Here is a 13,534-nt window from a genome sequence, read left to right on the forward strand (position 1 = left end):
AGGCTGGATCTCTGCTCACTGAATTCCGTGAGCGGAGATTCAGCAACATATCCGTTGTGTGAACATACCCTTAAAGGGGTACTCTTGTGGAAAACTTTTTTTTAAATCAACTAGTGCCAGAAAGTTAAAGGAAATGGTTTTCTTTTTGTAACACAGAGCTGTCTGCTGAAATCATGACCACAGTGCTCTCTGCTGAAATCATGACCACAGTGCTCTCTGCTGAAATAATAACCACAGTGCTCTCTGCTGACATCTCTGTCCAGAGAAGGACAAAATCCCCATAGCAAACATATGCTGCTCTGGACAGTTGCTAAAATGGACAGAGATGTCAGCAGAGAGCTCTGTGTTCCAAAAAGAAAACCATTTCCTCTGTAGTATACAGACCCTAAAAAGTACTGGAAGGATTAAGATTTTTTAATAGAAGTAATTTATAAATCTGTTTAACTTTCTGGCACCAGTTGATTTAAAAACCCCTTAAGGACCAAGGAAGTATGAGTACGTCCTTGGTCCCGCTCCCGTGATATAATGCGGGGTCCCACGGTGACCCCGCATCATAGTACGGCGGGCCCGGCGTCATAGTGAAGCCAGGACCCGCCTCTAATAGCGCGCGGCACTGATCACGGTGCCGCGCGGTATTAACCCTTTAACCGTGTGCCAAAAGCTGAGCCTCGCGGCTAAAACTGAAAGTAAAAGTGCCCGGCTAGCTCAGGGAGCTGTTCGGGATCGCCGCGGTATAATCGCCGCATCCCGAACAGCTGTACTACAGGAGGAAGGTCTTCTTACATTCTCCTGTGCTGTCCGATCGCCGATTGAATGCTTCAAGCCTGAGATCCAGGCTTGAGCAATCAATCGCCGAAAACCCTGATAAATGCATCCCTATGGAGATGCATTGAACACAGTTAAAGATCAGTAAATGCAATGTTATAGCCTCCCCTATAGGAGCTATAATATTGCATAAGAAAAGTGTAAAAAAATCATTAACCCTTTGAATTATCCCCTCCCCTAATAAAAGTTTGAATCACCCGGCATTTCCAATAATAAAAAAACACAGTGTAAATAAAAACAAAAATAAACATATGTGATATCGCCGCGTGTGGAAATGTTCGATTTAAAAAAATATACCGCTAATTAAACCGCACGGTCAATGACGTACGCGCAAAAAAATTCCAAAGTCCAAAATAGCGTATTTTTGGTCACTTTTTATATCATGAAAAGATGAATAAAAAGCGATCAAAAAGTCAGATCAATGCAAAAATGGTACCGACAAAAACTTCAGATCATGGCACAAAAAATGAGCCCTCAAAGCGCCCTGAACACGGAAAAATGAAAAAGTTATAGGGGTCAGAAGATGAGAATTTTAAACGTATACATTTTCCTTCATGTAGTTATGATTATTTTCTGAAGTAATACAAAATCAAACCTATATAAGTAGGGTATCATTTTAACCGTATGGACCTACAGAATAAAGATAATGTATCATTTTTACCGAAAAATGTACTACGTAGAAACAGAAGCCCCCAAAAGTTACAAAATGGCTGTATTTTTTCAATTTTGTCGCACAATGATTTTTTTCCCGTTTCGCCATAGATTTTTGGGTAACATTACTGATATCATTACAAAGTAGAATTAGTGGCGCAAAAAATAAGCCATAATACATAATTTTTTAAAGGTAAGGAGGAAAAAACGAAAGAGCAAAAACCGAAAAACACCCGGTCCTTAAGGGGTTTTAAAAAAAAGCTTTCCATGGGAGTACCCCTTTAAGCTTCACAGTAGCAGTTCAGTTCTTAGTGTAACCCTTTCCTTGTTGTGCTGCTTCTGTTTCTATCATTTCTGCTAAGAGAGCTCATTGCAAAGCCAGCGCAACAGTAACCATTTCTAACATGTATTATCATGGAGGGTCTGAGCGAGGGAACCCCCTGCGATCTGGGGATACGTGTATTATCATGGAGGGTCTGACCGAGGGAACACACTGCGATCTGGGGGACACATGTATTATCATGGAGGGTCTGACCGCCGGAACCACCTGCGATCTGGGGGATATGTGTATTTTCATGGAGGGTCGGACCGCCGGAACACCCTGCGATCTGGGGGATACGTGTATTATCATGGAGGGTCTGACCGAGGGAACCCCCTGCGATCTGAGGGATATGTGTATTATCATGGAGGGTCTGACCGCCGGTACCCCCTGCAATCTGGGGGATACGTGTATTATCATGGAGGGTCTGACCGCCGGTACACCCTGGGATCTGGGGGATACGTGTATTATCATGGAGGGTCTGACCGCCGGAACCCCCTGCGATCTGGGGGATACGTGTATTATCATGGAGGGTCGGACCGCCGGTACCCCCTGCGATCTGGGGGACACGTGTATTATCATGGAGGGTCTGACCGCCGGTAAATCCTGCGATCTGGGGGATACGTGTATTATCATGGAGGGTCTGACCGAGGGAACACACTGCGATCTGGGGGATACATGTATTATCATGGAGGGTCTGACCGCCGGAACACCCTGCGATCTGGGGATACGTGTATTATCATGGAGGGTCTGACCGCCGGAACACCCTGCGATCTGGGGATACGTGTATTATCATGGAGGGTCTGACCAAGGGAACACACTGCGATCTGGGGGATACATGTATTATCATGGAGGGTCTGACCGCCGGAACCACCTGCGATCTGGGGGATACGTGTATTATCATGGAGGGTCTGACTGCCGGTACACCCTGCGATCTGGGGGATACGTGTATTATCATGGAGGGTCTGACCGCCGGTACACCCTGCGATCTGGGGGATACGTGTATTATCATGGAGGGTCTGACGACCGGTACACCCTGCCATCTGGGGGATACGTGTATTATCATGGAGGGTCTGACCGAGGGAACCCCCTGCGATCTGGGGGATACGTGTATTATCATGGAGGGTCTGACCGCCGGAACACCCTGCGATCTGGGTGATACGTGTATTATCATGGAGGGTCTGACCGCCGGTACACCCTGCGATCTGGGGGATACGTGTATTATCATGGAGGGTCTGACCGCCGGTACACCCTGCGATCTGGGGGATACATGTATTATCATGGAGGGTCTGATCACCGGAATCCCCTGCGATCTCCAGAACAGGGCTTCAGCACTTATGTTGGAGCGCTCTGGCCCCCACCTTCTGGGAAGAATTGGTTTGGGTAGTGCTGGCCCGCTCCTCCAGTCACCGGCTGTGGCAGGACGATCGTGCAGCTGGTGATTGGTGGAGCAGGCTGTCACCCTATTACACACTGACATGAATTGGTGACGGCTTGTGCTGCAGTCAATCTGTATAAGCAAAGCTACAGTATACAGTATTGGGTAGTGTTTCTCAACCAGGGTGCCTCCTGCTGTTTAAAAACTACAACTCCCAGCATGCTCGGACAGCCGAAGGCTGTCCGGGCATGCTGGGAGTTGTAGTTTTGCAACAGCTGGAGGCACCCTGGTTGGGAAGCACTGTTATTGGGGATGGACAAAGCAGCATCCTGTGCTACAAGCTGAGACATACTCCTATAGACATTGGCCCTGATTTACTAAGAGAGTTGTGTAGGTTTCTTTGTTAGTTTTAATTCCCTACAATTTTTTTTTCCACGGTATTTACTAAGGTTTCCCTACATTTTCCACTTTCCCTACATTTTGCTTTTTTTTTTTTTATTGTAGGGTTTTTCTCAGCTGAAATCCACCACAATTTCTGTGGAAACCTTAGTAAATATGTAGTTTTTTTGTGAAAATGTCACGAACACGCCCCTTTTCAGAGACCACACCCCTTTTCCTGATGGCCACACCCCATTTTTCAAATATTATTATTATTTTTTCTTCAATTCTGGCACAAATTCTGGCACATAATCTGGCACACAACCCGACAAAACATGTCGGGATTGCAACAGTAAATGAGGGCCATTGTGATAAAACTTTTTGGAGAACTAATGGAGCATAAAAGCAACAAACAGTAATGGAACAAAAAGTGTGTGAACTATAATTTATCACAATTTGACAAGAAGTTACCTGGATTTCTGACATACAATATGTGAACAAACAGCACTCCCGAACGTGGGAAGTGGACTGAGCTCTTATATAAGTGATACTAAGAACATTAGTAATAATTACAATGTAACGGATGTTAATATCATTATTACCTCGTCATCATCTGCATCGTATTGTGCATAGTGTTGTTCAAGCATCTCCCGCTGACGGCGCTCCTGCTCCAGAGTTTGGCTGATCAGCTGAGCCACTTCACTTATCTGTCCTGGTTTTTCCCGTCCTATAATAAACCTGTGCAGTGAACAAAAAAGAAAAGAAAAAACAACTGTGAATAATAATAACCACAGAATAACAAGGCCCCAAGTATAAGATAGTACTACAGGTTGTTTTATATTAATAAGGAGCAGAAACAACCGTACACTGCATTGTTATTAAGTGACTAGTGTTACAGTTCTGTACGAATATATCTACTATAACTACTATAATACTGCTCTTATATACAAGAATATAACTACTATAATAATGCTCCTATATACAAGAATATAACTACTATAATACTGCTCCTATATACAGGAATATAACTACTATAATACTGCTCCTATATACAAGAATATAACTACTATAATACTGCTCCTATATACAAGAATATAACTACTATAATACTGCTCCTATATACAAGAATATAACTACTATAATACTGCTCCCATATACAAGAATATAACTACTATAATACTGCTCCTATATACCAGAATATAACTACTATAATACTGCTCCTATATACAAGAATATAACTACTATAATACTGCTTCCTATATACAAGAATATAACTACTATAATACTGCTCCTATATACAAGAATATAACTACTATAATACTGCTCCTATATACAGGAATATAACTACTATAATACAGCTCCTATATACAAGAATATAACTATTATAATACTGCTCCTATATACAAGAATATAACTACTATAATACTTCTCCTATATACTAGAATATAACTACCATAATACTGCTCTCTATGTACAAGAATATAACTACTATAATACTGCTCCTATATACAAGAATATAACTACTATAATACTGCCTCCTATATACAAGAATATAACTACTATAATACTGCTCCTATATACAAGAATTTAACTACTATAATACTGCTCCTATATACAAGACTATAACTACTATAATACTGCTTCTATATACAAGACTATAACTACTATAATACTGCTCCTATATACAAGAATATAACTACTATAATACTGCTCCTATATACAAGAATATAACTACTATAATACTGCTCCTATATACAAGAATATAACCACTATAATACTGCTTTCTATATACAAGAATATAACTACTATAATACTGCTCCTATATACAAGAATATAACTACTATAATACTGCCACCTATATACAAGAATATAACTACTATAATACTGCTCCTATATACAAGAATATATCTACTATAATACTGCCTCCTATATACAAGAATATAACTACTATAATATTGTCTCCTATATACAAGAATATAACTACTATAATATTGTCTCCTATATACAAGAATATAACTACTATAATACTGCCTCCTATATATAAGAATATAACTACTATAATACTGCTCCTATATACAAGAATATAACCACTATAATACTGCTTCCTATATACAAGAATATAACTACTATAATACTGCTCCTATATACAAGAATATAACTACTATAATACTGCCTCCTATATACAAGAATATAACTACTATAATACTGCCTCCTATATACAAGAATATAACTACTATAATACTGCTCCTATATACAAGAATATAACCACTATAATACTGCTTCCTATATACAAGAATATAACTACTATAATACTGCTCCTATATACAAGAATATAACTACTATAATACTGCCTCCTATATACAAGAATATAACTACTATAATACTGCTCCTATATACAAGAATATAACTACTATAATATTGTCTCCTATATACAAGAATATAACTACTATAATACTACTCCTATATACAAGAATATAACTACTATAACACTGTCCTTTATGTACAAGATTATAACTACTATACAGCTTTCCTGGCACATGAATACACAGGCTTGCTGATACTGAAGAGTGGCACAATACATATACTATGTAATTATAAGCCTTGGATAAGCATTGTGATATTTCAAGTCTAATTTCGTGAAATGTATCAGGGCACTTGAAGGACAGGCATAGACGCAGCTCATCAGCAGACGGTAAGTTAGTCATTTGCATTACACACAGAAGGGATGGAGAGCACTTACACACGGCAGAATGTGCCACTAAATCACATTACACCCATGGGTCATAAACCTCCCGCTGCCTCCGCTGCTAATGAAGACAATTGGCATTCACCTGGAATACTCCCTAATTGGAAAAATCGATTTCCCAGTAGGGCCTGTGACAAATATAGCAGGTGCCCGGACCTTTCCATTAAAATATGAATGGATGCATTTTATTACAGCATAATACGGAACTCTAGAATGTAGCTCAGCCAACTCATTTCCAAAAGAAGCCTCTAACACTGCAGCCCTGAAATGCGTCCAGTGTATGTGCAGCCTGTGCCAGAACACTATTATCATATTTTCCTTGGCTGGAAGCAGTGTGACTTAGTTGACAGGATTTGCTGTTAAATTTCTAATATTCTTAAAGGTGCAGATCCAAGGAAGGTAAGGAACCCATTTTCAACGCAGTCGTGTATAAGGCAATCCTTGTACTCCGGCATATTGATATTCATGCTACAGTATATTGACTAGGGATTGACCAATTATCGGTCAGGCCGATATTATTGGTTGATATTCACGATTTTGGACGTTATCGGTATTGGCAATTACCTTGCCGATAATCCCCCGCCCCCCGCCACCCCACCGCACTGCCCCGGCCAGAGACCACCGCCGCCGCTGCCCCATTGCCTCCCCCATGCCCGGTTTTATAATGACCTGTTCCCGGGGTCCGCGCTACTTCTGGCTCCTGCTGCGTTACGCTGTGTGTTGCGCAATAACGAGTGACGTCCTCAATGCGACGTCACCGTCAGTGCGCAAAGTGACAGCTCAGGACACCGCTTGAGCCAGAAGCAGCGCGGACCCCGGGAACAGATAATTATAAAACCGGGGATGGGGGAGGCAATGGGGCAGCGACGGCAGTCTCTGGCCAGGGCGGTGCGGGGGGCGGTGGTTGGACTAAGGACCGGCAGGGGGAGAGAAGCGAGCGGCGGCGGCAGGGGGTGTGCTGAAATAGCCGATAATTTATACCGAAATATCGGTATCCGTTATCGGCTATCGGCCTTAAAGTCCACAGATTATGTTTATCGGCCCTAAAAAATCGATATCGGTCGATCCCTAATATTGACCACAGAAAACTGGGAGATCATGCAGTTTCGACATATGTTTGTTGATTTACTGATGATTTATGTGGCCGTGAACCACGATCTCTGACTTTCACGTTTAACCTCATCCCTGCATGATCTCTGGCAACGTACGTTTCATATCTACTGACGCTTCATCCGGCCTTGAGGCCGGATAAAACGTCAGTAGATGTGAAGTGTACGTCACCTAACCTCACCCTTGCACGATCTCTGGCAACGTACATTTCACATCTACTGACGCTGCATCCGGCCTCAAAGTGGGATGAAGCATCAGTAGACGTGAAACATTCTGTATGTCACCTAACCTTGTCACCTTATTGCCCTTCCTCCACCCCTACAGACTGGGTACAACAAATGACCCCACTTCATGGTATATCGTCAAAACAGTGGTGTACCCACACCAGGTCAACTGTGTGCAATGTACCCAACATAGTCTACTGCCGACTACATTCAGTCTATTTCTAAACTTATACTATTATATTGAAGGACTCATGGCATGGCTATCTGAATCAGTATATGGTTAGAAATAGGTCAAACATAGTCACTAGTTGACTTTGTTTGGTCCACTGAATTCATTGCACCTGGCATGAATGCCCCATGTATCTGGTGACATACAGTTCTGACAGTATGTTGATGTACACAATGAATATAAGGCGGTCACACAGCCCTACTGAGCAGACGTGGACAATAAGTAGCCTTCGACTTTATTCCATCCTTCATTTGTAGCATGGTCCTTGGGCATGTGTCGTGGGACCACTGCTCTTGGGATTGGTGGACTCAAGTAGCCTCACTAGGATCCACAGTGATTACTTATGGTAGAAAATGGTAACTTTTGGGATGTGTGTACAAACACTTCTGAAAGAAGGGGGCTAAAAGTCCCAGGTGAGGACATGAAAGCCACATGCAGCATCTAGGCCATCAGTCGCTCACCAGAGATACAAAACATGTTCAAAATGATCTCCTCCTGAGTAGGAAATGAGGTATACAGGCATCTTCTCCTAAGTAGAACGTATTGGCGTATTCTCCTGACTGGGGTGTGGAACATCTTAGGTAGGTACCCCTCTGTGTTGGTAGGTACAGGTATCATAGGCAGTCAATTGAAGATAAGCTTTGGTTAGAGAATGAAGAACGCATCTTATAGGTATCTCAAAATTAGAGGCATCTTATAGATCTCCAACCTAGACGGGTACGTTAGATACCACCCAAGAGGTGCTGGTGGACAAGTATCATAGATATCCTGTCTGTAGAAGAGAAAAGGATGTGTTGGTAGGTACAAGTACCATAGGCAGTCAAGTGAAGATACGTTTTGGTTAGAGAATGAAGAAGGTGTGGCAGGTATCTTTACCCCGGAGGAAGGGATCCTATAGGTATCTGCACCTGAGAAGAATGCATCCCACAGGTATCTCCAAAAAAAGGCACCTTATAGATATCCACCCTAGACAGGAACATTAGGTCCCACCCAAGAGGTGCTGGTGGATAAGTATCATATATATACGGGAACTATACCTAGATTATCTCCCATAGATACTTCTCCGACTTGAATCTAAAGTTGTTGTGGTGCGACGCACCTCAGTGAGTGCTCACGGTCCCTCACCTGGTTTCATTGTATTGGTGATAAATTGTGGAAATAGCAAATCATACAGTTAATCTCTGGAGAATGCGCTGGAAATGCAACTAATTTCCTTCTACAATTTCCTGTTTCTTGTCCTAGGAATTGACAACACGATGTTCCAGCTTTATGACTGGTGATCTGTGCTGCAATGCACATTACTCAGCAAAATTCTGCCTGGGCAAAACAACAATTGTGCGTAGTAGGCAATAAATGAAAAATCCTTGCCCGTCACTGATGAGAGGAGCTCAGTTGTCTCATTTTGTGACGGTGAAGCTGCCTCAATAGGGATCTCATAAGGGTCTGGTTTTTTTAGGTCATTGACGCTTCCCATAGCAAACTGTCAGAGCAAATTTAGGATCAGAAGGCAAGCAGTAAGCCCTTACCTCCAGAAATACTGTTCAGTACTCTTAAAGGGGTACTCCACCCATAGGCATCTCAACCCCTAGGGGATAAGATGTCTGATCTGTGCAGCAACTGGCGTTCTGAAAGTTGTTCAGAAAGCTGGGTTTGGGCGTCTGTAGTCGTGGCATCATGCCACGCTCCCTCCGTTCATGTCTATGGGAGGGGGCGTGATGGCCCACATGAATGGAAGGGGCGTGGTGTGACATCACGAGGGGGCGTGACGTGACATCACAACTATGGCCACCCAAACCCAGCGTTCTTAACATAACTTTCAGAATGCCGGGTGCTGCACGGAGATCGTGGGAAGGTCCCAGCGGCAGGACCCCTGCGTTCAGACATATGTCAAGGGGCGGAGTACCCCTTTAAAGATAATCTATCATCAGTTTCACCAGCACAAACCTGTCAGTTCAGATAGGTAGTGCAAGTGACATTGATAATGTTACGGCCCGCGCCGTGTCCCGCTCGGGGCCACCTGCGGCCTTTTCCCGTTCCCGCATGCCGGTGACGCTGCGGTCCCCTTCCCGCTACTCACCTCTGTCCTCTGGCGTCTCTCCCCGGGGCTTCTCCGGCATGCAGCTTCCTCTTCCTGCTCGCACGGGAGCCGCGTCCCTGGAGATGTCACGGCGCACCTCCTGTGCGCCTTCCTGTGGTGTTGCCGTGCACGCGTCTCCCCCTTAGGGCGTGCACGCACCACCCTGTGAGATTTAAAGGGACAGTGCTCTTTTTCCATTTGTCCCTGTCTTTTCCCACCACTATTTAAGGAAGTCACTTCCTTGGTTCCCTGCCGGATCTTTGTGCGTATTGCCCTAGAGAAAGCATTTCCTGTGTTACTACTCCAGTCTGTGTATCTAATCCTAGCCTACGTTTCTCGTATACGAATCTGAGCCGCCTGCCCCTGACCTTCTGCTAGTCCTGACTACGAGTTACTCTCCAGCCTGGTCGCCTCTCTTCTACCAGCCTTCCATCTCCACCTCTCCGTGCCAAGCTTCACCTCGGCTACCCGCGTGGACGAGGTAGCGACCTGGACGTCACCTGCCGCAGCAAATCCATCCTGCTTTGCAGCGGGCTCTGGTGAAGACCAGCTGCGTCTTAGATTCCGCTCTCTGGTACGGCTCTCTACACCTTCCACGTGGGCCCATCGGATCCACCTCCTGCTTCCTCCGGTGAGTGTCACAGATGACAATTATACTTACCTGGTCCTGTTCCATGCTCTGGTTCTCACACAAATTCCGCCCTATCTTCTGTTCAGGGGCCGACTTGGAGCATGGGCGGAGCTTCATGACGTCACCGCTGTTGCTCCCTGCTGGGGTTTTGGTTCTCTTTTTTTCTATGTATCTATAATTTTAAAGACAGGTAGTGCAGGTGACACTGATGAGAACAATACTTACCTGGTCCCGTTCTGTGCTCTGGTTCTTTCGCCCTATCTTCTGTTCCAGGGCTGACTTGGAGCATGGTGACATTTTCTGTTACAATTCCATTCAGGGCATAATGCCCCTCCAGGAGCTTTGTGACATCACTGCTGCTATTTGCTAGCAGCGGGACTCAGAAGAGAGTAACAGCAGTGACGTCACGAAGCTCCGTCCATGCTCCAAGAAAGATTGTGGAAGAACCAGAGCACAGAACAGGACCAGGTAGGTATCATTGTCATCACTGTCACCTGCCCAACATGTCTTTAAAATGATAGATAAATAGAAAAGGATAACCAAGTTCCCAGACTAAATAAAATTTTCAATGCTTAATTGATCCACTTTAAAAAAGCCAAAATGTGTAACCGACACATTTTGGACGTATGGAAGCACCCTTAGTCAGTAATGCATCTATGTATCTATGGCACACTAAGCTCTGCTGAGATAATATATCTGCTTTTAGTCCTGTTGGGCTAGGGCAGTGTTTCTCAATCAGAGTGACTCCAGCTGTTGAAAAATTATAACTCCCAGCATGCCTGGACAGCCTCTGGCTGTTTGGACATTCTGAAAGTTGTGGTTTTGCAACAGCTGAAGGAACACTGGTTAGGAAACACCGGTATAAAGAATGACTCCAAAATGTCACTTTAAAGCCCTATTCACACGGCGGAATTTCCGAGCGGAATCGGGCAGAAATTCTGCTGGAGCAGAGTCCCATTGTTTTCAATGGGATTCTGCTGCACCGTGCACACGACAAAATTTCCATGGCGGAAACATTGGCCGTGGAAGTTCAAATTCCGGTCTCTGCAGAAAGAATTAAAGGAGTATTGCAGGAAAAAAAAAGTTTTTTATATCAACTGGCTCCAGAAAGTTAAACAGATTTGTAAATTACTTCTATTAAAAAATCTTAAACCTTCCAATAATTATCAGCTACAGAGTAGAAGAGGTTTGCTATGGGGATTTGCTTCTACTCTGGACAGTTCCCGAGACAGGTGTCATCAGAGAGCACTTAGACAGAAAAGAACAACTCAACTTCAGCAGCTCATAAGTACTGAAAGGATTAAGATTTTTTAATATAAGTAAAGTACAAATCTGTTTAACTTTCTGGAGCCAGTTGATATATAAAATAATTTTTTTTTTTCTGGATAACCCCTTTAACATGTCATGTCTATGGAGACATCACATTTCTGAGTGGGTGTCTGCCGTGGAAGGAATTCCTCAAAAATTTATCTGTGTGAATGGGGCCTGAGGGTACGGTCGGCCATAACTTATTCACAGCTTAAATTTTGCTGCAGGGGAAAATCCGCTCAAGGGTTATGTTGCTGCCCTCTGAAACCAATGGGCAATGACATAATTGGCTTGCGGCATTCTGCAGTGTAAAATATGCAAGAAAAATTTGCGCAGCATATAAATTCTGTGTGACTGTACCCTAAAGGGAGTGTCAGGTTTAGGAAAGTAAGTTGCACTCTATTAGTGAAGTTACGTATACGGGGGGGGAAGAGGATGTCTCTATTTCGGAATCCACATCTGTTAGCGAGATAGCAAAGCGGACACAAACAGCATCTTTCGCTCTGTGCATTCAGTGGCCGTACCTACCGTTTGGCAAATCCGGCTCCCGCTGGGGGCACAGAACCCTGGGTGGGGCACAGGCTGCCAAACAGATCTGGCCACCACTAGGTAAAAAATGACACTCACCTTGAAGAAAAAAACAAACAAAAGGTGACAATTTCTGGGTGTGGCCTTCCTTTAGATGGGCGTGGCCTTTGGGCTACAGCTTGCGAAGCGCCGTCCAAAGGTTTTAACTAGAGATGAGCGAACTTACAGTAAATTCGACTCGTCACGAACTTCTCGGGTCGGCGGTTGCTGACTTTTCCTACATAAATTAGTTCAGCTTTCCGGTGCTCCGGTGGGCTGGAAAAGGTGGATACAGTCTTAGGAAAGAGTCTCCTAGGACTGTATCCACCTTTTCCAGCCCATCGCAGCACCTGAAAGCTGAACTAATTTATGCAGGATAAGTTATCAACTGCCGAGCCGAGAAGTTCGTGACGAATCGAATTTACTGTAAGTTCGCTCATCTCTACTTGTCTCTTTAAAGGGGTTATCCAGGAAAAAACTTTTTTTTATATATATCAACTGGTTCCAGAAAGTTAAACAGATTTGTAAATTACTTCTATTAAAAAAATCTTAATCCTTTCAGTACTTATGAGCTTCTGAAGTTAAGGTTGCTCTTTTCTGTCTAAGAAATCTCTGATGACACGTGACTAGGGAAACGCCCAGTTTTGAAGCAAATCCCCATAGCAAACCTCTTCTAAACTGGGTGGTTCCCGAGACACGTGTCATCAGAGATTACTTAGACAGAAAAGAACAACCTAAACTTCAGAAGCTCATAAGTACTGAAAGGATTAAGATTTTTTAATAGAAGTAATTTACAAATCTGTTTAACTTTCTGGAGCCAGTTGATATATATATATATATAAAAAAAAAAGTTTTTTCCTGGAATACCCCTTTAACCCCTTAAGGACTCAGCCCATTTTGGCCTTAAGGACTCAGACAATTTAATTTTTACGTTTTCATTTTTTCCTCCTCGCCTTCTAAAAATCATAACTCTTTTATATTTTCATCCACAGACTAGTATGAGGGCTTGTTTTTTGCGCGACCAGTTGTCCTTTGTAATGACATCACTCATTATATCATAAAATGTATGGCGCAACCAAAAAACACTATTT

At 43.3% G+C, this 13,534-nt stretch overlaps 1 protein-coding gene across 9 annotated transcripts in view; it reads right to left on the bottom strand.

Moving 5' to 3' along the window:
* Positions 1-13,534, bottom strand: part of PPP1R9A (protein phosphatase 1 regulatory subunit 9A) — a 325,401-nt gene that overhangs the window by 95,628 nt on the left and 216,239 nt on the right. For all 9 annotated transcript variants that reach the window (XM_056518985.1, XM_056518987.1, XM_056518981.1 and 6 more), the window contains exon 6: positions 4,154-4,289. In XM_056518985.1, coding sequence (XP_056374960.1) covers positions 4,154-4,289 — 136 coding nt within the window. The remainder of the gene's footprint in view (positions 1-4,153; positions 4,290-13,534) is intronic.

Source organism: Hyla sarda, chromosome 5, assembly GCF_029499605.1.
Source record: "Hyla sarda isolate aHylSar1 chromosome 5, aHylSar1.hap1, whole genome shotgun sequence".
NCBI classification, from domain to species: Eukaryota; Metazoa; Chordata; class Amphibia; order Anura; family Hylidae; genus Hyla; species Hyla sarda.